Source organism: Sorex araneus, chromosome 7, assembly GCF_027595985.1.
Source record: "Sorex araneus isolate mSorAra2 chromosome 7, mSorAra2.pri, whole genome shotgun sequence".
NCBI classification, from domain to species: domain Eukaryota; kingdom Metazoa; phylum Chordata; class Mammalia; order Eulipotyphla; family Soricidae; genus Sorex; species Sorex araneus.
In genome coordinates, this window is record NC_073308.1 from 66,858,884 (window position 1) to 66,884,467 (window position 25,584).

At 47.5% G+C, this 25,584-nt stretch overlaps 1 protein-coding gene across 1 annotated transcript in view; it reads right to left on the reverse strand.

Annotated features, from left to right (window-relative positions):
• USP38 (ubiquitin specific peptidase 38) overlaps positions 1-24,477 on the reverse strand; it is a 28,809-nt gene extending 4,332 nt beyond the window's left edge. Inside the window, exons 1-9 of the mRNA XM_004606264.2 lie at positions 23,384-24,477; positions 21,442-21,577; positions 15,761-15,890; positions 13,633-13,734; positions 10,030-10,188; positions 9,453-9,646; positions 7,818-7,911; positions 5,116-5,222; positions 1,897-3,265 (exon numbers count right to left, since the gene is read on the reverse strand). Of these exons, the coding sequence (XP_004606321.2) occupies positions 1,897-3,265; positions 5,116-5,222; positions 7,818-7,911; positions 9,453-9,646; positions 10,030-10,188; positions 13,633-13,734; positions 15,761-15,890; positions 21,442-21,577; positions 23,384-24,065 (2,973 nt within the window). The 5' untranslated portion in view covers positions 24,066-24,477. The remainder of the gene's footprint in view (positions 1-1,896; positions 3,266-5,115; positions 5,223-7,817; positions 7,912-9,452; positions 9,647-10,029; positions 10,189-13,632; positions 13,735-15,760; positions 15,891-21,441; positions 21,578-23,383) is intronic.
• Between the last annotated feature and the right edge of the window lie 1,107 nt (positions 24,478-25,584).

The following is a 25,584-nucleotide window of genomic DNA, read 5'->3' on the forward strand; positions in this document are numbered from 1 at the left end:
ATAAATTCCTGAGTCGTTTATTACAACCTAAAACATCGGATAATGAAATTTTAACAGTCTTAATACAGGTACATACATATCTCAGTCCGATTTGGAAACATCTTTTATATTGCAACCTGAGACTTAAAATGCAATTGAAAACAACTGCACGACATTAAAAACCTGAATTTACAAAATACAGAATACTTTTCCTTTTGTAGTGATGTAAGGATCTTAAGACATAATGGAAAGCATGGCTGTCACATTCAAATATTGTGAAACTAGGATGTGACGGGGTACATTATGACAGTTAAACTAGAAAGTCATTTCAAGGGAGGTAGCAGCTTGAGTGGTTGCTATGGTTGTAAGCGCTCTACAGTACTGTAATCACAGAAATTAGATATTCGTCTTTCCAAAAACCACGTCTCTTCCCTGATCAGCCAACTGCAAGTAAACAATTTACTTATTTTCTAAAATCAAGATTGCACGGGGCCCTCTGGTTCTCTATCTTCTAGGGTAGGAAATTTCTATTCCAGTCTCTCTCACTCCGATCTTCCAGAATCAGGACGATGCGTGGCTGGTGCCTGCTTGGCATCTAGCAGGGGTGTGGTTGCTCCTGGCTCTGCCGCCTCCTTGGCTGGAGGATAGAATTGTTAGCAGCGACTCGCTTCAATCAAGTACTGAGTCTACCATTCTAAAATTTTATACCCAGCAGTGCTCAGGGATCACTCCTGCCAGTGCTCAGGGGACCATATGGGAAGCTGGTTATCAAACCCGGGTCAGCTGTGTGTAAGGCAAGTGCCCTACCTGCTATGGCATCTCTCCAGGCCTGAGTATTTTATTATTTAAAAAAATTGTTTTTGGTGTGTGTGGCGGAGGTTTGAGCCGTACCTAGTGATAATCAGATATTACTCAGGAATTACTCCTGGTGGAGCTAGGGGGAATCACATGGGATGCCGGGAACCGAATCCGGAGTGGCCAAATGTGCAGTACATTCCCTACCTCCGTACTGTTCCTCCGGTGCCCAGAGTATTTTATTTAAAAATTTCTTCGTGTTGCTGGGAATGAGTGTGAGTGCCCCCCCACGAGAGGCGTTCTACCAGTCAGATTTCTGGTCCAGTCTTGTATAAAATAGTACTTCCTCATCCATTTCTTCTTATTCTCTCTGTGTCTTTAGGGGGGTTGCAAATTTCAGGGACACTTTTAGGTACTTACTTAAATTCATCAAGTCACACTAATGAATATACCTATATTCATCTGAAATTTACTTTTGGTTCTTTATGTTGATGGCCAGCTAGCACGTTCACAGCAAACAAACATCAACAAGATCAGTATTAACTGTAAAGAAGTAAAATTACTAACTTCTTGCCAAAAGTGTTATCTCATAGGAAGCTTTTCTTTATTCCATGACTTTTACTTATTGTTCTATCATCTCCTTGACTTTACTGTTCATTCTCACAGACTACAAATATCCTTAAACTTATTCTTTCTCATGGCTTTTATCTACAACCCACAAAACAGTCATATAAAGTCCAGAAGCAATAAACATCAAAAAGCCTCGAGTTGTTTCCCTTGGAAGTGGAAGATACTTTCATTGCACGAAAACCTCTTCATTTCTGTACAGCATGATTTTATCATCATATCTCCTATAGTTAAAAACACAAGGTCTTTAAATACTACACTAGCAAAATGATTAATTTATAACATTTATAACATTAGAAAATAAAGACAATTTTATTATACAAGTGGACACAATTCATAAAAAATGCACTCAAAACTTCAGAATTTCCACTCCACTCTATAAGCCATTTCAGTTACTGCTGAAAACGGAGAAGCTGGATTTAGGGCATTCACCGAATCACCTGTCAAATGCTTAGGTATTCTCCGCAAATGCTGAAGCTTTTATTTTTGACTTACCTGTAAATATAGTTTATTGTCTTTCGTAATTGCATCCATAAGTTCTTTCTGCAGAGGCGGGTCTCCATTTACCCAGAGTCCACTGGCTGAATTACTGTCCCCTAAACTGTTAGCGAGATTCTGTTTTTTATACAAAAGCACGTAAGCTGTATCCTTTGGAAACCTGCTCGTGATCTTCTGGACCGACTGAAACGAAGTAAAGGTCACTCTGCTGTCGTTAAACAAGAACCACTCTTTCGACACGTCGTGGTTCTCCAGGTCCTGCTCCACCACGGGCCCGGGGCTCTCTCTGCCCAGCAGGTGGCCCTGGGCGGGCGCGAAGGCCAGGCTCTCCGACGGGTGGCACATCTGGCACGCGGGCTCCGTGCCCGTGACGTTCCTGGCGTACGAGTAGTAGTGCCCACTCTCGGAGGAGATGCCCGAGTGCACCACCACGGAGCTCAGGAGGTACGGCACGAGCCTGGGGCAGCAGCTTTCTTCCGACCCTGAAGGCTTCAGCTTTTTGGCGAGGTTCTGGCTGAGGTCGGCGAAGTCGGCATCCAGGGCCCAGCTCCCGGCCAGCGGGGAGAGGGCAGTTCTTCGCACGGGCAGCTCGAGGAGCAGCGGCAGTGACACGTTGTCTAAGATTTTCCTCCTCACGTGGTACTTCTGATCGTAGGAGAACCTCAGGAGGGTGAGAATAAGGTACTCGGGTTCCTCCGTGATCTGCATGGTTTTCTCGGCGTTCTGGAGAGAGGCACAGTTTTCGCAGTAATATTGGTTGTCACCAGTAAGAATTTCAGGAGCCAAAAAATAATTTAGTAAGTCGGTGACTGAAGGCGGGGTTTCCCCTCCCGGTTTCTGAGGTACATCCTTCGTCGCCAGGATCCTGCTCGCCTGGGGGGGGTCCGAGGCGCTGTCGGGGCCGGGCAGGTCGCGGGCAGGGCTGCCCAACATGCCGTCGCTCAGAGCCGGGTCGCACACGAAGGCCGCCGTCTCCACGTCAAAGACGCCCGGGTCTTCGGGGGCACCGGCCACGCTGGCCTGCAGCCGCTCACCGTCCATCGTGTACTGCGGACTCAGGGACGCCACCGGGTCGGGAAAAGACAAGTTCTCCACGGAAGAGGAAGGGCAGAAGGCAAGGGACAGGTCCGTGAAAGCTTCCACTTTCTGCGAGGTACTCCTGCAGTTCAAACAACAGATGTGCGTTCGTAGCTTTCCCACGAACATTCTCTCTATCAGCGTCTTCTCCGAGTCACCGGGCCCGGGGGTCTCTGAGAGGAGAGCCGCCTTGCTGGCGACCTCGTGCAGGGAAGTCTCGCCGAGCTCCAGGCCGTCGGGAAGGCTGGCCGAAGGCTGGGCCCTCAGGATCTTCTCTTCTTCGTGGAGCCTGCAGAGAGCAGAACATTAGAGAGACACGCATCGCTCCCCACGGCCCTTCTTAGGAGGGTCTGCATCCCTCCCCCCGGCCCTTCTTAGGAGGGTCCACATCCCTCCCCACGGCCCTTCTTAGGAGGGTCCGCATCCCTCCCCACGGCCCCTCTTAGGAGGATCCGCATCCCTCCCCACGGCCCTTCCGCTTAGGAGTATCTAAGGCACAGCTCAACCATCCGAGTGTTACTCTGACTAATCAGAACAGTGCACACATTTAAAAATGAAAACAAAGTTTTTCTTCTTTTAATCAAAAGGAAAGATAGAACACAGAGAGGTTAGCGGCGCTTATGATCTGATTTTCATTTCGTTCGTTTCACCCTGTTTTGTTTTTCTTTTATTTTTTGCTTTTTGGGTCACACCCGGTGATGCACAGGAGTTACTCCTGTCAGTGCTCAGGGGACCATATGGGATGCTGGGAACCAAGGCAAACGCCCTACCCGCCGTGCTATTGCTCTAGCCCCAACACCCTGTTTTTTTTCTTTTTTTCTTTTTTGGGGTCACACCCAGCTATGCACAGGGGTTACTCCTGGCTCAATTACTCCTGGCGGTGCTCGGGGGACCATATGGGATGCTGAGAACTGAACCCGGGTCGGCCGTGTGCAAGACAAACGCCTTTCCCACTGTGCTATCGTTCCAGCCCCATCCTACTGCTTTATAGCACTTACCAAGATAGAATTACATATATCGGGTGGCTTTCATGACCTTTGCCACCCCACCTATCTCCTTAGCTGAATGGAAGACAGAAGGTCCATGTTCCGAGTTCCACCGAATTTACTAGTTACTCACACAACAGACGGAAGTCAGCACAGAAGCAGAAAGCACAGAAGCACCCTTCTCCACTGGGGGAAGGGTATGGTGTGAGAGGGTAGGGTAGGGCCTGGGTCACACCTGGCTGTGCTCGGGGCTTACTCCTGAGTGCTTAGGGGACCACTACCCAAGAACTTTAGTGAGGAGCATGGCTTTGTTTTACATTTTGTAAATATCTTAAGAATATGGCTTAATAAAAGCCATATCTGCTATCCATTCAATCTACTGTGGAATGTTGATTTAGAAGTAGTGCATAACAAAAATATAACCTCATCTGTAACACTGTCGTCCCATTGTTCACCGATATGCTCGAGCAGGCCCCAGTAACGTCTCCATTGTGAGACTTGTTACTGTTTTTGGCATATCGAATACGCCACAGGTAGCTTGCCAGGCTCTGCCGTGCAGGTGGGTTACTCTCGGTAGCTTGCCGGGCTCTGAGAGGGACGGAGGAATCGAACCTGGGCCAGCAGCATGCAAAGCAAATGCCCTATCCACTGTGCTTTTGCTCCAGTCCAACCTCAACTGTGTGTAAATGTACACGTATATACATGCACACACATATATTTGGTATGGAGTCAGGCAAAGGAAGATCCCCAAGTATTTGGGAACCTCTAGGGTTCTGTGTACCACACCCCTTTTTCCCCGTGGGGGGAAGAGGAAGGAAGAGGGCCCATCCCTGCAGTGCTCAGGGTTCACTCTTGCTCTGTGCCCGGGCGTCATTCCTGGTAGGACTCACGGGCCACACTGGGTGTCAAGGGATCCAACGGGGGTTCAAGGCAAGCACCCTACCTGCTGTCTGATCACTCCGGCCCCCACCACATCACTTTGTGAACAAGTTGTCAAATGCCAGAAAATCCAAAAAGGAATCCAAATTAAAAACAAAAGAAACTGATAACATAAAATAAATGTAAATAATTTTAAAGGTGAATAACATTCCACAAAAATAAACTTGGAATGAAAGGGCACAACCCAGATCATCAGGACACAAGTGCTTTTTACCTGTCCAGAAGAAACCTGAGGTACTCAGAGCAGTCTTGCTGGGACCTGGGGGTAAACCACGGAGGTCTGGAAGCCTCAAAGAATATTCGCGGTGCGTAGGCTTCTCTCTTAATACCAAAGAGAAAATACAATAAAAAAGTCACTGACACCATGAACCAAAGAACTGAAATCTGAATTTAGAATGTTTTTTATTTTTTTTTCCTTTGGGGTCACGCCTGGCGATGCTCAGGGTACTCCTGGCTTTGCACTCAGAAATTACAGTGCTGGCAGTGCTCAAGAAGGGGACCAGATGGGATGCCGGGGATTGAACCCGGGTTGGCTATGCACCAGGCAAATGTCTTACCCACTGTACTATTGCTCTGGCCTCCTGAATTTATGTTTAATGTGGATTACTGAAGTACACAACACATTTAGCCTTGACTCAAGAGGGCAAACGAGAAGACAGAAAATTAGATGTAAATCAGGTGGCTTTTAATCATATCATCCTAAATTAATAGCAGAGCGTTACATCAGAACCCAGGCCTGATTCTTTTTTTTTGCTTTTTGGGTCACACCCAGCGATGCTCAGGGCTTACTCCTGGCTCTGCACTCAGGAATTACTCCTGGCGGTGCTTGGGGGACCATATGGGATGCCGGGGATCAAACCCAGGTTGGCCGTGTGCAAGGCAAACGCCCTACCCGCTGTGCTATCGCTCCAGCCCCAGGCCTGATTCTTAATACCATGATGAGCACTCTCTCTCATGTCACGTGAGCTCACTTTTTTGAAAAGGCGAGTCTGAAGCTAAGAGAATGACTCTGCACTTTGTACGGCGCAATAAAGGGAACGCTCTCCCGGGCTTCCAGGCCAAACATCCCCGGGTGGAGCACACATCCCAAATCGTGTGCAGAGCGAACACAATGCTTAGGGTTCTGGATGCTTTTCCCGCTACCCAGAGACACCGCTGAGTGGAGAGGGTGCTCGAGGAGTCTGTAGCAATCTAGGCTCAAAGATCAGATTTTGGCGCAACTGAACAGAACGGGAAGGGAATCTGGAAGATGCTGTTTTGAGAATTAAGAGCTCTCTTTGCTTTTGCTGTGGCATCTCCAAGGCAGGAAGCCTGTGTTGGGGGAACACAGGCTCTAGTCCACCTGGTGGGGACAACCCGAGAGCGGGTGACGTGACCCTGCCAGACGGGCCGGCAGGACTGGAAAAGAGCTCAATGCTGGCACGCGGGGGCAGAGAAACTCCTGATACCACAAGGTGTCCGGAGCACTGTGAGAGTGATCTCTGAGCACAGAGATGTGAGCAGCCCCAAGCACCATCAGCTCCTCCAACCCAACCCTGCCCCTCTACTTTTTTTAAAAAAGGGGACTCTACTGTATTACCTTCAAGAATGTTCTTGAGGATTAAGAACAAGGAAATACATGCAAAATTCTCAGCAAAGGAGCTGAAACAGACCTTTCAGGCAGTTGGGACTGAGAAGGGACCACTAAGTAAACGATGGTTGGAGGGATCGCCCAGGATGGGAGGTGTCTGCTGAAAGTAGACTAAGGACCAAACAGGATGGCCTCCCAGTATCTGTACTGCAAATCATAATGCCCCAAGTTAGAGAGCAAGAAGAATGTACTGCACAGAGGCAGGGGGTGGGATGGGGCTGTGGGTGGCAGGAGGGACACTGGGAACAATGGTGGTAGAAAATGTGCACTGGTAGAGGGATGGGTGCTCGAGCATTGAATGGCTGAAACATAACCACGCAAATTTGTAATTGTATCTCATGGTGATCCAATAAAATTAAAGTCCTTTTGAATTACATAGGGAAATCTACCTGCCTAAAACAATCCTTGTTAGTTGTGTGTGATAGACAGTTTCAACGGATAGAATTCTAATTAGGGTCTCTTGTTAATTTATTTCTCGGAAGCAGGGAAACTCCTAAGGTATTTTATATCCCCAATACTTCTGATTTAACAATATAGCTTATGCAACACATTATGCTTATATGGACAAATATATTATGCATAGTATACAGTGAACTTAGATTAGTGACGAAGCAAATACGTAAGTCAATTTAGTAGGAAATAAAGTTCAGAAGGAAGATCTGCATTTCCCTGCATCTTGCAAGATTAACTGCATAACTGCATTTCCCCCAGCGAACTATAAAACTATCTTATCTCTTTCATTATTCACAGACCATCATTATCACCCATTTTCTAAAGAAGTTATAATCGATATTATTTCTCTATTTGTAGTAGGAAATAAGATATTTCCATCAACTCAATCTCATCGATTAAATGCCTCCTTCTACTGCCTCCAGCTGTTTACTCTTTTAGACTTCTATGAAACCACAAAATCAGAAAAACCCAGAAAATACAATTCCTTATGAGTAAATAGCATATATTGATATATTGCTCAAAACTTAAATAATGCGCCCTTCGTGTGTCTCTGGAGGTGACCACAGACCACACAGCGCATCTTCCAAGGGGGTCTGCAGACTGACGATTTACTCCCATCTACCAGCTTTTGATCTGTAAACTATTAAAGAAATTAAAACCTAAGGCATATCCTGGTACTCATATTTTAGAGGATCTCCTTAGCACTTGCAGATGAATTAGGTGTGCTGGTAGAGACACGTATTACCTCATCAGCTAAAAACGTTCACCACATCCCGTGAAGTTCAAAGATGGCAGCAATGAAGTCAACATACACATACCACAATCACACTCACCTGTGTATGAGCCAAAAATGCAAAAAGGTGCTGGAGCTTTTTCATTAATGAATTGCACCCATTTAAATTTAAAGATAATACTTGTCTCCTGAAACTGCAAAGAAAATAAAATATAAAGACTGTGTATATACATGGATAAACACGTGTACTTATAAGCTTTTTTTTTTTTTTAACAAGTAAAAGAGTTAGTCCAAGAACATATTATCAGGGACAGAGAGATAGTACAGGGGTGAGGAACATGTCCTGCATGTGTCTGACCCGGTTTGGTCTCATGTACACAAATCCCACAGAATCACTGGGTGTTGCCTTGGAGGACTCCTGAGTAACACCAGGTGTGACCCTTGCACAACAACAAAGAACTTATTGTCTTCACAGCAATAACCTTGGGCCCTTCACCTATTACTATGTACAATGCAGTGAAGAAAGAAGAAATAGAATCAAAACACTTCTGACGTAACAGCTATTTCTGATGGAGATAGCCTAAGTGCTTTTTTTTTCTTTTTCCATTTTTTTTTTTCTGAAGGGATATTGGTACAGAGGTGGGGTAGGACGTGACGTGACTGTGGCATGGGTGGGCGGACTACACCTGGCAGTGCCCAGAGACCGACCATTCCTGGGTCTGCTCAAGAGTGACCCTGCAGGTGCTGAGAGGACATCTCAGCGTGGGGGCCTAGCGGGGCCAGGCTGCTTGCACCGCAGGTGCCTTCCCCTCAGAGGATCTTTCTAGCCCCTGACTCCTATTTCTGGGTTAGTGCTTAGAAATAGGTTGCTATTAATAACTTAAGTAAGCAACTTTTCCATTCCTTCAGGTCTGCATGAAATGAAATACATACTGCCATCAAAACATACCATAGTTAGAGTGAATGAAAAAAGAAATTGTTGAACAAAGTATAACTGTGTTCTTCTTAATCAGTACTTTATACAGCCATACACGATACAAAAGCACTCAGGAATTACTCCTGGCAGTGCTTGGGGAACCATATGGGATGCCGGGGATCGAACCCGGGTCGCCCGAGTGCAAGGCAAACGCCCTACCCGCTGTGCTATTGCTCCAGCCCCGCAAAAGTAAAGTTTTTGCTTGAAGTGGCTTTTGATAACGGCATGTTATTTCTTCATGGCATATCATTATTAAAAGTGGCTTCAAATAAATAAAAGTGCCCAAAAGACTGTGGTTCTAGCACAGGATGAGAAAAAAAATACTACGATGGGGGTGAGGTGGGGGGGGGGGGGAGAGTGGTGCTGGAATTTTCCAGGCATGAAACCCTATCTGTCATTTACAGTATTACAAATCACAGTACCTCTAATAAATTAAAAAAAAATTGCTATAAAAACCAGAATAATATAAGGGCAGAGAGACAGTACATAGGAAAACACTTAGTCAATTTTTATGTTATACTAGTAAATATTCAGTCAGTAATTCAGTAATTTGCGAGTGACATTCTAAGTGTAATGAATGCCAAATTATGTAAGTTAACATTTTAACTTTGTTCCGGAGGACGGAAGCAGCTCCAGGCCCGGAGGTGTCAGCTCTGTGAAACGGCTCACACTGTGAAGACAGCCCCACCGTGACCTGACCGCTCGTCAGTGTGTGTCCCCGTCTACAGGTGGGAAGAAAACAGTCACATTTAGACTTACTCTGTGGCCATAAACAATGCTTGTATAACACTGTTCATATAACACGTGTTTCCGAGGTTAATAAGACCAGTTTTTCCAGTTTCAGATTTTCCAGAAAGTCTAGATAAGCAAGATGCCAAAGAATTTGATTGAGAAGTCCAGGCACTTTGATTGAGAATCAATTTAATCTTCTCTTCACTGGGCTTAGGAAAATCCTATAGATTGCAAAAGAGAAAAACAGTTAAAAAATATAAACTATTTTTGCTATTAAATTAACACCACCAAGAAATTTCTCCCATTGATAGCTAGCCTTTCATTTCCCCCTTAGCTCTGTAATCACTGGTAGCATCCAACCAATCATCAGATATACAAACAGATGGCAAACAGAAATACTTTCTTTTTTTCTGGGGTGGTGGGTGGCTCGGAGATACCCAGGGTCAGCCCTTGACTCTAATTGCGTGCCCCCCACCCTCAGAAAACAAGCTTTTTACCACAGGAGTATGAAGAGTTGGTTCTAAGAATGCGTATCCCACATTCATCTATCACATTATAATCTGTCGTTTTGCAAATATTGGCGCAACTATTTTTATTTTCGTACCTTTATTGCTTCCAGAATAGGTTCATAGAGATCTGGAAACCCAGAGTAATGATACATCATGCAGTGGACCAGCTCGGCCAGCTGCACCAGGAAGGCGGTGCTGGAGGGCAGCCCATCACTGCGGAAGGAGTGAACCAGACTGACCACGTGGGGAACCACCTAAAGAGACAGAAAAAGGCCATTTCTCAATTGACAGAAATCGGCAATAAACTCTCTATTTTTTGCTTTTTCCAATGCTGGGAACCACAACCAGGTCTCACGTATTCAAGGACACGTTTTACCGCTGCACCTTCTCCCCAGCCCCGTGCCGCCGCCTTAAACAACGCCTCGAGTGGGGGCTGGGGGTTAATCAGGGCCCTGATAACTCTAGTCATATGATTAAAAAAAAAGAATTAAAAAAAAGTCAGGGTTATTACATTTACTAAATCCTGTATCAGAACCACACTTTTAAAAGATTAAATTTAGAATTGGCTTAAGAGCTCCATCTAGTGTGAAACCTATACTTTTCACTTGAAAGAACTCTACATATGCTGTACAGAAAATCTACTTCAACCAGTCTTAGAAATAACTTTTGCTTGTTACTAAAATTACAGCTCAGTTATGGGATTATCTTTCTTTTAGATTAGTATAGGGACACGAACTAATGTTCCTATAATTCTTACTAACAATAATCCCCACTTACAAAATGAGGTGATGGTTCGAAAAATAGAAGGATCTCAAATTTCTATTATTTTTTAAGAAATTTGAGTTAAAGAGGGAAATCTAATTATTGTTCATAAATATGTAGAATACAAGTAGTATTTCTAAGTACCATGTTATTTTATAATAATAAATAAATTATTACATCTATAAATAAAAGAAATCAGTATTGGGTCATCATGTTTGTTTCCAAGAAAATAAAACAAGATATTTTGTACAAATAGTCAATTCCACATGGCATAGGTGGTATACTGGTTAGCATAGCTGCCTTCCAAAGAGTTAATTCGATTATTTCAGTGCTATGCCTATTCCATCTAATGATGATACCACACATTTATTCTTAGTATGATAGTACCAAATATTCTATTTCTAGTACATTTTTGGGGTGATGCTAATGCAAGGTAAGAGTAAAGTTTGGAGTAATCTGTAGTTTTAACACAGGCATCAGAAATCGGATTGATTTGTGGTTAGTCTATATTAAAATACATTTAAAAAGTTTTAAAAAATTATATTCTTTTTTTTTGCTTTTTGGGTTACATCTGGCAATGCACAGGGGTTGCTCATGGCTTTACACTCAGGAATTACTCCTGGAGGTGCTCAGGGGACCATATGGGATGCTGGGAATTGAACCCGGGTTGGCCGCGTGCAAGGCAAACGCCCTACCCGCTGTGCTATTGCTCCAGCCCCCTAAAAATTATATTCTTAAATAATACCCCTATGGCCATTCTACTTTGTGCTAGAGATCTTTAATACATTTTAGTTCTAGCCAATTTAAAAAGGTGATTTTTAATTGAATAAATCTATATGTCTGTCAACAGTGTTATATTACCCAGTAAACTTAAGTTGCTGTTTTAGGAAATATATGTGATCTTTAATTAGAAGTCCTGTTTATTTTTCTTTCCTTACTACCATCTGCCATAGCTTTAAAAATATTTTTTCTATATTTAAAAATACCAAGAAAAGCAACTTAGTACCCCACACATATGATAACATCAATCTTGGTTTGTTTTAAAATACTCTGGAGCAAGTGATTGCAGATTCTTGTCCACTCTGAGTAACCCCTACGATGAATTTTCTTCTGAGTTGAGTTCTAAACAGTCTGACTACCTCGAGAGAACTAAATGCCCAAGTTAAGTTTTAACTGAGTAGCAGGCTTTGCCATTAGGCAGCAGCTGGGTCTCTGTTTGAGGTTCTCCTAAGTTGGTTAAAAAAAAAAAAAAATTTCTAATCTTTTTTTGATTACTGTCTTGGAGGCCACACCTGACAGTGCTGGGGGGCGGGGGTCGTGCAGTATCAGAGATGGAACCCAGAGTCTCCTCCACGCAAGGCATGTGCTTGGCCACCTGGGTCCGTACCGTCAGCCCCATCGCTTTCAATTTTAGATCTAACAATTCCTTAAATAAATTGCATTTAGTTCAGTAAAAGCTTTCACAACCAACAATGGCATTTCAATTACTTTTTCAACAACAGAAAAGTAACATGAGGTAAGATATCTTCCATTTTTTAAAAAAAATACTGTAAACAAAGAAATAGGTGGAACACGTAGCTTAAGTGACCAACTAGCGTCTAAGGAATGTGTCATTGTGAAAAGCAATTAACACCAGCAGGGATGACTCAGTCAGGGAGTCTCCTCCAAACTTCTGAAAATAAATCTTTCCCTGAAGAGCCTTTCTTTAAAGTGCCGGGAGACTGGGACAAGTACACGTTTTTACTCTGGAAGAGTTTCTACTTGGAAGATTTGTTAATAAGCTAAAGTTTGATTTTATTTCTGTAACCAAAATAAGGCCATTAACTGATGTTCAAGTTCACCAATTATGGCAATTAACAGCAAAGCTCACTCAACCACAGTGCTCAGGTATAATGTAATCACTTATTCATACTGAACTTACAGATGCCGGTGTTTTCCATAAATGGAAATGGGGCACCAAATAACCAATCTGTGAAGCTTTACTTCTCTAAGGCCAGTTCTATTTTCCGTTAAAAATCAGCCCCTCAAACTCTGTACTTTATCAGAATCTCCTCTAAATTTGGATGTCGTGGGTCAGTCAGCATTCATAAGAAACTGATACCACAGCTGTGTTGGTAACGGTTTCTATTCTATAAAGCTGTTAAATTTCTGGGATGCTTGCGACAGATAAACAGGTCTCCAAAAAAACGTTCTGTTATTTATCACCTGTACTAAGTGATCATCAAACAACTCAAGTCAAATCAAACAAAACTAGTGATTCAGGGGCCAGAGCAACAGTGTAGCGGGGAAGGTGCTCGAGTGGGTTTGGTCCCCAGCATCCCATTTGGTCCCCTGAGCACTGCCGGGAGTGATTCCCGAGTGCATTCAGGAGTAACCCCTGAGCATTGTCAGGTGTGGCCCCCCCACAAACCAAAACCAAACCAACCCAACCCCCCCCCAGAACTAATGATGCTGCTGTTGGTTAAAAGTGGCAGGACTTCTCGGACTCTGGACTTAGTTTTAGGTGGAGCCCATGAGCTGTGTTGAAAAAGAAGGAACAATGTGAACTCTGGCTGTATGCATAAGACTGTTCCATGCGTACCAAGTCCCAGAGCATTAGTCAGTGGTTTTCTACCATTTTTCTCCTACGCTGTTCACGGGTGCAGGTGGAACCCACCGGGTGCCAGTGGGTTCACCGTGAGAGACAGATGTCAGCCCACTTCTGGTAGTGGCTTCATGTGGAACAGTTTTAATCAGACTCACACACTCTGAAAAATAATTCTCTGGAGGGAAATTCTACATTCTCAATTTTCTCTGGAGTCATAGTTATGTGATGATAGTCATATTTAGGACTAACCTGCAATTTTTTCTTTTTTAACTGACTAAAAGGTGACTCAATAGTAATCTAAAAATGCGTAGCAAGAAATTTCAATGCAGAATGGTGGGTCATAACTTACCAAGTGGAAAGCCTCAGGAGAATGCTGGAAACTAAGCAGCATGTGAGAAAGAACTGCAAGAGCACCAGGTCTCACAAGAGGAAACCAAAGTCGATTAAAAACCTTCAAAAGAAGACAAGACAGCCACCGTGTTAGCAGGAAACCACTAACCCAATCAGTGCTTACTTCCCCAGGGCCAAAATGATTTCTATGAATATTCTTCTTCCTCCAGGAAAGTTTTTGTCATAACACATCTTATTAAACTCTAGGGAAGGAAAAGGATGAGGGACATAATCATAGAGTTTAAATGAACCCAACGGCCTAACCAACACAATGCCACAAACAAGTAAAACCTTGTCAAGTCATGTACATGCAGTGTAGAGCTCCCTGGTTCATTACTCATTCAACGCCTGGTGATAGGCACCTGGTAATGAGCTCAGCACTGTTCAAGGGCCTGGGGCACAAAACTATCAAAAACATCTCAGATCTGGGGCCAGAGAGATAGTTCAGTGGTATGGTTTACTGTGGCAGACCTGGGTTCCATTCCCGCGTCCCATATGATCCCCTGAGCACTGCCAGGAGTGATTCCTGACTGCAGAGCCAGGAGTAACCCTGAGCATCACTGGGTGTGGTCCCCAAACCAACAAACAAAAATCTGTGATCTTGCCGGGTTTACTGTGTAGAGCACAGCTTCTTAAGATTTCTCTACTTAGAGCCACTTCTTGTCTGAGAGACCACAGGAGTGCTGCCAGAATCACTCTGGAATCAGTCTGTGGTTGATGCAGAATGAAGTCAGGACAGTTCCACGTTATCTCTGACAACTGCCAACTCCTTGGCGACGCCCCACCCCCACATTCAGTAAGTGACTGCAGCCGTGGGCCGGGTCCGGCGGGAGGCTCAGGCCATCACTGCAGCGTGAGCAAAGCCTGCTTTGACGCTCGGGCTGAGAGCCCTGGGAATCTAGGTCAGTTCTGTTTATCTGCTTATTTGGGTCTGGGGCCACATTCAGGTACTCCCAGCTCTGTACTCAGTCATGTACACGTGCTAGAGATCTGGAGAGACGGGCTGTGAAGCAGACAGGTGCCTTAACCCCGGGGCCCTGTATCTTTTGGGGGCAGGGGTTGGGGGGCCTTGTTCTAGGGCCACACCTCACACGGTGCTGGTGACTCAATCTGGAGCTCAGCTCCTGCTTATGTTGCAGGCCTGGATGTCTGCAAGGCGGATACAGTCTCTGTAATACACGGGGGAGAAGGAAGGAAAGGAGACAGCAGAGGCTTAAGGCTTTCGGTCTGAGGAAGTCTAGGTGCCATTTGTTACGGCACAGAATATCACAGCTGGGAAGGAAACATCAGGTGCTACAGTGCAGATGAACGACTTGAGACCCAGGGACAGACAGCTGGCTACATGGACACAAGGTTCCCGGAGAGTAATCGGCGACAGAAAGCCCGGCAGTTGTTAACGCAGAGATTTTCTTTCTTTTTGAGGTACTCAGGGGTCGTTTGGGGAAGTCTTGGGCAGCAGTGTGCGCTGAGAGAACTCGGGGGTCTGCGAGCCCAGAATTCTCCACTGTTCTGTGAGCCATCACCTCGGCCTGAGGGACGATGTGAAGCCAGGAAACAATGAAGCATACACAATCCGTTTGAGGATGGGTCAAAAAGGAAACTGGTCAAAGCCCGAATGCCACATACTCCAGGCTGAGGTCTACTAGCAGAAGCCAAGAAGCCAATGAGTTAGGACAAAAACTAGAAAACTGAAACATCCTGGTTGCGAGGTAAGCGACGAGCTTCAAGAAGGCGTGATTCAACTGGGCCTAACGCTTCGGGCAGGTCAGAAAAGGAAAGGTCTGGAAAACTTAGATGTTCTCTTATTTTTTTTTTCCTTAACCACACCTGGGAAAGTGTAAAGATAGTTTTGTACATTAACTGTAGTAAAAAATTGATTAAGAAAAAATGAGAGGAATACCTTTTTGCATATCAGCTACTTGAAAACAAAAATTTTAATGAGTTAACAACATTCTAAACTTCTAATAAACCAAGATTATTCTCTAGAACGAAACCCAAAGGGGGAACATACTATTAGATGCTTTAAGGGGCAGAAAGAGAGATGGATGAGTGTGTACATTCAAATAGACTTATACACTCCCACTCACCAGTTCTATTTTCAGCAAAGTAACATCTATGAGAATAGTGAATTTCTGGACAGCTGCCAGACCTTTCAGGAGGGCGATCACCCACGTGTCCACATGCTGAGCCAACGGCCAGGACAACCAGTCAATCATCCTGCAAATCGAAGGGAACAAAACTATCAGCACTAAAAATAGTTTAAACATTGTCTGGTTGTGAGGAACAAGCCCACTGGGAAACCACTCCTGTTGGGACTGAAGCTGCTTGTGAAAGGCACGACTCAGAATGAATCTAGAAACGACCCAGACACGAACATACTGTGTGTTTCTACTGAAGCAGTTCTCCATCTGTTAAGTTTCTTTTTGGTGCAGGGTTGGAACTTAGGGTTATAAACGTGTCAAACAGGTACTCTATCACTGAGCCATAACCTTGGGGCTTGTTCTCTTTTTTTTTTTTTTGGGTCACTCTCAGTGATGCTCAGGGGTTGGTCCTGGCTCTGCACTCAGGAATTACTCCCTACAGGTGCTTGGGGGATTGAACCCGGGTCGTCTGAGTGCAAGGCAAATAAATGCTCTACCCGCTGGATGATCGCTCCGGCCCTGGAGCTCATTCTTAATATCAATTTATTTATATAAAGGAACTTCAGGTAAATTCATTCCATATAGGTGCAAAGTTTTACATTTCTGCTTTATAGGGGCATCAAGGAATCATGAGATGAATTTAAGAACAGTTCAAGGAGAGTTATCTGAGGAGGCCGGAGACAAGCATAAGCAGGTAGGGCGCTTGCCTTGCATTTGGCCAACCCCAGGCCAGATCCCGGGCATCCCAGAAGGTCCCCCAAGCAACACCAGGAGTGACCCTTGAGTATGGCTGGGTGTGGCCCCAAAACAAAAACCAGAAGAGTTACGTGAGCCAAGATACATGTTTATTAACTATGAATTATGAACTCTCCTTCCTGATGATCACTGTCCAATATAATATGAACTACCAAAGGATAATTTGCAATAAAGTTTCTTAATCTCTTTCAAAATCCAAGTATTCCAGAGGCTCCCAAGCTTATGTAGCCTATTTCCCTGTTTCAAAACAAACAAACAAAAGGCACAAAGCATTCAGCACCAGCCCCCCTCCCAGCTCTTGACCCACCCTGCATCACTCTGGTGCCCCACCCCTCCCTAGGGCACAGTGTCCCTGTACGGCAAACACAGTGACCAAAGAAAACAAAAGCAAACTTAGAGGTTTGTAGAAGGCCACTGAAAGGATCACTATCTGTTAAAGGCCCCATTCTGCCGGAGTGAGCGCTTCTCTTCCTGAATACAAACCCGGTTTGACGGAGAAGAGACAACTGGGGATTCTGCAAGGGTTAAGACTTACATCATTCCATCAAGTATTATGAAATAATACAATGGGAAGAGGAAAATCAGATTTCCAAGTCAGTGGTTTAGCTTACAAATTTCAACCGACCACTGACCCTTAATCCTTTTCGTAAGTTACCTACCTGTTTCCTCAACCACACATCACACTAACATGCTTATTTCGTAGAACTGCTCTCAAGTCAGAAGAGTCAAACATTCTTTATCAACACCCACAGCCATAACTACCATGACTATGCGAAATGCCAGACATAAATACATACACTCAAAGGAGCAGCTAGCATGTTAACAGCACTGACTCCTGGGGCCAGGGACAGCTCCACTGAGTGACGGCATTCGAAGCAGCGGGGGGCCGTGATCCCCAGAGCACCCCCAAGAGTGACCCTGAAGCGACAGTCAGGAGAAACACCACAGAACTATCGTGTGTGGCCCAAACACCAAAAATAAATATGCTAAATTAAATAAAGGCACCAAGTTTGCAACTGATATGGTTATTTTTGTAACAGTTGCATCAGATCTACATTGAACAGGATAATGTCACTGCCTTTAATATTTCATCAGTTGTTCCCTCAGCACATTTAATTTTCCTTCTTATTTTTCTGGCCACCTTCTTCCAACAACCATGGTTAAATGATTCAAGTAGTCCCTGATGGATGTTCTTCTACACCTTCTGACCACTTTTTGGCTAATTTTCATAAACATTTTTGAGCAGGGGCCTGAGCCATGGTACCGTGGGTAGGACATCTGCCTTGCACGCAGCTGGCCCAGGTTTGATGCTGGGTATCCCGTAAGGTCCCTTGAGCCAGGAGTAATTTCTGAGCACAGAGCATCACAGCAGCATTGCTGGGTGTGGCCCCAAGACAAACAAAGAAACCAAAACCAAAACCAAACAAACAGAAAGTTTTTCTGTCAATGCTCGTGCTTCCCTAAGCTGGCTGGGGTGGGCATGTGGGCAGCTGGGGGATGCTTTCTGTTCCCTCCAACAAGGTGCAATTCCAGTTGAACTGCACCAAGGAACTGCACCTTGTTTTTCCCTGAAAAGGGGGCAACAGGGCCAAATAAGTTTTGAGATCTCTTCAAGAAACAGAAAGTGGAAGACTCCTCTTGCCGGTTTGTGACAGGGAAAAGGGTCATCTTAACAAGTGTCACAAGGAGTTAGCTACACACCGTTAGGTACTGGCACTGAGGAACACTTCCATTGTTTTGTTTTGTATTTCCTGGCCACACCGAGTGGTGCTCAGGGATCATTCCCGGCAAGGTTGATGCCAGGGATCCAATCTGGGTGGGCGATGAGCAAGGCAGCACTCTACCCACCTAGACTACTCTCTGGGCCCAAAGATCTAAGACCTGAAGGAGACCTACATGAATCGCTTCACGGGGCTCTGGAATGGCAAGATTTTAGAAAGTGTTTGTGTGAGGGGCTGAGGCGCCAGTACAGCAAGTACAGTGTTTGCCTCGCACGCAGTGGACCCGAGCTCAATCCTCAGCACCTCATCTCCCGAGAGCTGCCGTCATTCCTTACCTTGTCGCACGTGTACCTATATCCAAACTACTTACAACAAAATTTCAAGTCACGAATAGCACAAGTCTTTCACCAAAAATCCGAGTGTCTATTAAGTAACAGGTTTAGTGCTGAGACTAAAACAGAAGTCATGTTTTCTGTCCTCAAACTGATAAGGAAAGTTAAAAGATCAACAGTTACATAATAAACAGCAGTACCGTCATTTGACCTGAGGTCTGCTGGCACAAAACGCAGTATTTTGGGGCTGGAGCAATACAACAGCGGGTAGGGCCGACCCGGGTTTGATTCCCAGCATCCTATATGGTCTCCCGTGCACCGCCAAGGAGTAATTCTTGAGTGCAGAGCCAGGAGTAACCTCTGAGCATAGCTGGGTGTGACCCAAAAAGGCCCCCCCCCAAAAGAAAAAAAAAAAAGCAATGTTTTTTGGTGTACTCTAGTTTTGCTCCAGTTCTTTGGACTTGCATTTGCTAAAACTCAGCTGAGTCATTTTTATGGCCAATGACAGGATTTTATCCACCCTGTATTGGTTACTATTTGACTATAAAGACATTTTACTTAACTCTGGTATACCAGTTTAACTTCTTACAAAAATATACAAATATTATTTGTGTACTTTTTTTCTTCTGAGGGGCCTACCCAGTGATGCTCAGGGATCACTCCTGACGGGCTCAGAGGACTATGCAGGGTGCCAGGGAGGGAATGGGGTTGCCGCAGGCAAGGCAACCAACCCACTATACTATTGCTCTGGTCCCTATAATTTATGTACTTTTATGGAATTTCCTTCCCTAGATGATGAACTTAAGAGCAGTAATTTCAGTCTTTGCTTTCTATTTTCAAATATCTGGGGATCTTTGGATCCCCAAAACTAGCAAAGTGGTTGACTCTGAGAAGGAACTCAAATTCATTGAAAAATGAAACTATTGTTTTCAAAAGCTAAAAACAAAACAAAAATAAAAGGAACTTGAAAACCATCAAATCGCCGATACTAATTAGATGCTGGGTACGTGGCTCAGGACAGGCTAATGTCTGCACATGTGTGGGTTGGAGCTGGATTCCTGGCACTGCTGATAAATAGACACTATCTGGGGAATCAAATGTTTCCTGCCCTTTTAGCAAAATACTGCATTTAAGAAAAATAATACTTTTTAAGTCTAAAGTAAGGTCAGTTAGTTTCAAGATGCATAATTAGTTTATGTGCACGGAGACAAGGAAAGTCCTGTCAATTGTACTAGCACACACCAATGACTGTGCATGTCTATATTTTAACATCTTTAAAATCAGGACAGATCTTGGAATCAATGAGAGATGTTCTTGGTTATCACCTCTCCAATTAGAAAGCTTCCCATGAGAAGAATATTTTGAACACAGCCTGGCATTGATGTAGGTACTCAACAAATATAATTTGAATATATAAATGACAAATAAGAGCACAGAAGTGCTAAGAATAAATAATACTATGCTTATACTCACAAATGAGTAAAAAATTATAGGCAAAAAGTATAGAGTCATTAGAAAAGTCTAGCTACTGACAAAGGAAAGATACTTTCATTGACAGCTAACTTCTCATTAACAACGAAAGAAGACATGCAGTATTAGTTTTCAAGTGTTGAAAATGACTTTCAGATGAGGATTTTGTCTCTTATTAAATACAGGGGAGAAGAGGGGCTGGAGTGATAGTACTGTGGGTAGAGCCTTTGCCTTGCTTGCAGCCAACACAGGTTAGATCCCCAGTACTTCAGGTGGTCCTCAGAGCCGGCCAGGAGTAATTTCTGAGGGCAAAACCAGGAGCAAGCCATGAACACACCTGGGTTTGGCACAAGAACCAAAAAAAGTTTAGGGGGGACGGGACAGACGGTACGGTGGGTCGGACATTTGCCTGCAAGCAGCTGCCCTGGCATCCAGATGGTGCCCAGAACAGAGCCAGGAGTAATTTCTGAATGCAGAAACATGTTGCTTGTGAGCATTACCGGGTGTGGCCCCAGACCCAAAAACAAATAAACACACAGGGGAGAAGAAGGCATTTCAGACAAAGATTGAAAGGGTATTATCTAGACTAGATCCTGGTAAAAGTAAAAATATTTACTTAGCTAGGGAATTAAAAAAAAAAAGGAAAATGCCCAGAGAAAAGCAACTTAAAGAAATAATAATGAAACTAACAAAGGTCCAGAGCAAGCCATGAACACAGGTATAGGACACAGGTAGGGCAAGCCGCTAACTCAGGTTCGATTCCCAGTATCCCACCAAGTTCCCTGAACACCACCAGGAGTAATTCCTGAGTGCAGTCAGGAGGAACCCTTGAGCATTGATGGCGGTGGCCCCCCCCCCAAAAAAAAACCCACAAAAAATTAACAAAAGAGGGAGCTGGAGTGATAGCACAGCGGGTAGGGCGTTTGCCTTCCACGCGAACAACCCGGGTTCGATTCCCAGCATCCCATATGGTCCCCTGAGCACCGCCTGGAGTGATTCCTGAGCACATGAGCCAGGAGTAACTCTGTGCATAGCTGGGTGTGAGCCAAAAAGCAAAAAAAAAAAAAAAAAAAAATTAACAAAAGAAATTAATAAACTAAGAGGGTAAGCATTTACATGTGTTAGAATTTTAAGAAGTCAAATAAAAAGTAGATTTGTGAATTACTGAGTAGATTTGTGAGTTACTGGGATGTCTGTCAAGGGTGTATACTAAAGTTAAATTAAGTCATTCTAATTGATCTGGAATGTGCCTATGTACGTGATTCCATTTTTCTCTAAGATCGTTTATTCCCCACAAAACGCAGCGCTGTAACACTCCCTGGTAATCGTAGGCCGCGTGGTGAGGTACCTGCACAGAGCTTGGGTCATGCTGGCGTCCTTGACATTGGGGTCTGTGGTCAGGCTCCTGATAAGAACCGTGATCATCTGGAGAGGGATATGCTGCACCAGGCTCGCCAACGCCACGGAAGGCTCATACGCCGCGTCTAGATGGTCAGAGAACAGTTGAGAAGGTAACTGCAACACTGAGACAACTATTTGCCCAAACCAGCTAAGCCCACGGATCCCCAGTGTCAAGCAGGGAGCAGCCACCTACCTCCAGAACCCACAGTCAGGACCCAAGGTGGGGTCATGGCACTGAGTGGGGCTTTGGGGGCGGGCTAACTTGTCTTAAAATAAATTGAAGACTCGTTATCAACTTCTTATCAACTAGTGTTCAACTTCACGTTTCTATTTACGTACCTCTATACTGGGGTTGCGTAAAAAGTTTACACAAAAAATTCCTGGGCAAACAGGAGTTGGGAGGGGAAGAAGCTGAGCAGCCGGATCCATCTGTTGGGGGGACACTCCACACAGGGCTGGGTGACCTGGGGGGACGGGGGCCCTCAGGAGAGAGTAGGACCCACTGTGGAGACAGAACCACAGCAAGAGAAAATCACTGTCTACTGTCGCTTAGTCAGTCCAGACCTGACCTGCCTGCACTCTTTCCTATTCTGTGCGGAAACCAGTAGTCAGAACAGAAACTCGGTAAGGATAGGGGGTCGGGTTTGGTGTTTGGTGGTGGGCTGGATCTTTGTACATCAATAGCATGAACTTAAAATTTTTTATCTGTAACCATACTACTGACGTTACTGTAACCATACTGCCTTAACTATAATCAATTAAAAAAAATACAAGAAATGTAAGGTAGTTCCTGTCTATTTTTAGATCCTCCAAGGTGATGTAAATACCAATTAAAGTAGCAATTAGGTTGCTGTAAGGATGATTTAAAAAAAAACTTTAAAGAAATGAAAGGTGAATTGGGGAGACTGAGATTATTAGGTAAACCCACCGTTTCCTCTAGAGCGGGAGGAGTTCTGGGGAAACCTCCCAGCTCCACCCACCCGGGACTATGAGTCCTTAAAAGAACAATGAAAACCAACTAGGGTGGCCAGGTCATCCGTCAATGTACTGAATTCGCCAGGGCGCGTGCGGTCTGCGCCCGAGATGAAAGGCAGACGCCCTCTTCCCAAGCTGGGTCTTGAACCGCCGCCAGGGAGGATGACTGGAGCGAGGGGAGGAAGTCAACAGGCGCTGGGCATCTCCTTCCACAACCCACGGAGCAGGAGCCCGGAGCCCGGCGAGGAGTGCCAGGGGGGAGGGGGCCCGGCTGGTACCCTCTCGCCGTGCTCAGGATGCTGCCCAACACCCCGAGACGGAACCCGCGTCCCTCGCGCCCCCAATTCCACCTGTAACCCGCCGTGGGGCCGAGAACAGGCGTCACCCACCCTTCAAACACCAGCTTAACGGCAGGAGGCGGGGCACTGGCCTCGCACGCGGCCGGACACCCCAACAAGTTCCCCGGAGCGGGGTGGGGGGGGCCCAGCCTGGAGGGAGACCCCGAGCACCCCGCCGGGCGTGTACCCTCCCCAACAGAAACCACCCCCGACCCCAGCGTTCGGGAGGATGCGCTCCACAGTCAAAGACCAAAGACGCGCTGCCCGGGCCCCTGGAGGGGACGGGACTGGCCGGGCCGACGCGGCGCGGGCAGCGCGGGCGGGGGTGGGCACGCTCGTTAGCAGCAGATGACAGGGCGGCAGCAGCTCTGAGTCAGCGGGCAGCGCCGGCCGGCCGGGCCCCGGGAGCCGGCAGCCCCCAAGCACTCCCGGGCCACGAGGCAACCTGCTCGGGGCCAAAGGTCCGGGCGGCCCAGGGAGCGCTCCACCCGCACCCGGGGCGGCCCTGGACGCAGCCCTCGCCCCGGCAAGTCCTAAAACCCAAACCCGAGAAGGCGGGACCCGGGGCCGGCTCACCGGTGGAGGAGATGCTGGCGAAGACCTCCTGCAGCGAGGGCAGCAGCGTGGCGGGCTCGGCCTTCCAGATGTTCTGCAGCAGCCCGCTCACCTTGGTCACCTGCGACACGTACTCGCGCAGCTCCTTCTCCTGGCTGGACGCGCACTGGAAGTGGCCGATGGTGCGCACCAGCTGCTGGCAGAAGGTGACGGCCAGCTTCCCCTTGGGCACGCACTGGCCGAAGTCGCCCAGCAGGTCGCTGAGGCGCGCGCAGAGCGGCGGCTCGGGCCGCTCGCACACCAGGCGCAGCACCTCCACCTGCAGCGCGCCGAACAGGTCCAGCACGGACGGGCAGCTCATGATCAGCTTCAGGCCGGTGTGGATGTAGTCCAGGATGGCCACGTCCTTCCTGTCCAGCGCGTGGTAGCCCCGCTGCAGGAGGCCCAGCACGAAGGGCTTGCTGAAGAAGGCCTCGAACTCGGGCCGGTGGTAGCGCGCGTAGGCCTCCAGCACCTGGTGGCCCACCTGCCGCTGGAACGGGTCCTGGCCCTCCAGGATGAGCCGGGTGGTCAGGTCGAACATGGCCTCGCACTGCGCCTTGTCCAGCCAGTGCTCGGCCGACTCCACCACCCGGCGCACGATCACGCGCTTGAGGGGCAGCGGGTGCGAGGAGCTCACCAGGCCCTCCAGGATCTTGTCCATGGTGGTGGCCGCGCCGCCCGGCCCGGGCCGCGGGGCGCGGGGGGAGGAGGGCCCGGGGCGCGGCGGGACTCGGGGCGCAGCCGCAGCGGGACCGGGCACCGCCAACGCCGCCGCAGCGGCCGCATCTAGGGGGCGGGCGGGCCCATCCAGCCCCGGCGGGCGGCGCCTAGGAGCCCGCGGCGCTCGCGGCCGGCCTGCGCAGCCCCGGGCCCGCCGTCCCCCTGGGCATCAGCGCCGGGCGGCCGGCGGGGCCCGCGGGGGGCCGGGGCCGGGAGGCGGCTGCTGCAGGACGCGTGGGCTCCGCGGCCGCGGCGGCGAGGGGCGTCCCGGCTCCCGCGGGTCCGACGAGGAAACCGGCCCCGGGCTGAGTCAGGAGCCGCTGTCACCGAGGGTGCCGGAGCCGCCGCGGAGGGGAGAGGAGGTGAACTCCCTTGACCCGGAATCAGAAGTACCGGCAAACAGGAAGTGGAGGAGGGAGGCCCCTCCTCCGGGAAGGCCCGCCCCTGCCGCCCCGCCCCTCGCTTTCTCCGCCCCCAGGCCGCCCCGCCCCTCCTCCCTCCGCCCCGCCCACTTCTCGCCACCGCCCCCTCCTCCTCCTCCTCCTCCTCCTCCTCCTCCTCCCCACCCCCCCCCCCCGCCTCCGCTCGCTGACTCTTTCCCAGCAGCCCCCGGGACTCCACGCCCGCCTTCCCGCGCCACTGCGCAGGCGCGCGGCTCCCGCTCTGGGCGCACGTGCTTCTAGGCGCGGGTGTTTTTGTTGTTGTTGTTTGTTTATTTGTTTCCTGGGCGGTGAGATGCGCGGCGGGCGCCGGGAAACCCGGAGTCCAGGGGCCCTTTTTTCCTGGCCCGGGTCGTTTCCCTCCGACTGTGCGCGTGAGAGCGTGCGGGGTCGAGGAAGAAAGTCCCGGCCCGCACGGGCAGAGGGAAGCGGCCCCAGTGGTCGTTTAGGGGCCCCCCGCGCCCCCCCAGTGCGGGCCAGCGGTTCCCCCCGCCCTCCAGCCCGGCCGGGCGACAGTGACGCGTTCGAAGATGTTTCAGTGAGCTTTTGTGCAGTGTCGGAAACTTCGGATTCTGCCCCGCAGACAGGCCGACAGACACACAGGCTGGGAGGAGAGGGAGGAAGGAAGGAGCAGGTGAAGAAGAGCGGAAAGCAGGACACACACACACACAGGCACACACACACACACACACACACACACACACACACACACACACACACACACACACACACACACACACACACAGGCCGGGTGGAGAGGAAGGGAAGGAGCAGGGGTGAGCAGGAGCGGAAAGCAGCATCCTGCCCCCTTGCCCCCTGAAGCCTGCTTGGGAAAGGGGAAGAGTCGGGGCCGAGCCTTGGAAAGGTTTTCTTGGCATATGGGAAAAAAGCACATGGAAAGGTTTTTTTGGCACGTGATCAGCCGTTCATTGGATTAATAGGTGCTCTTTGCTCCAGGCTTGAAGATTTTGGGTAAAGATTTGATTTCGGGCCCCAAATGCTAATTTGCTGCACAGATAC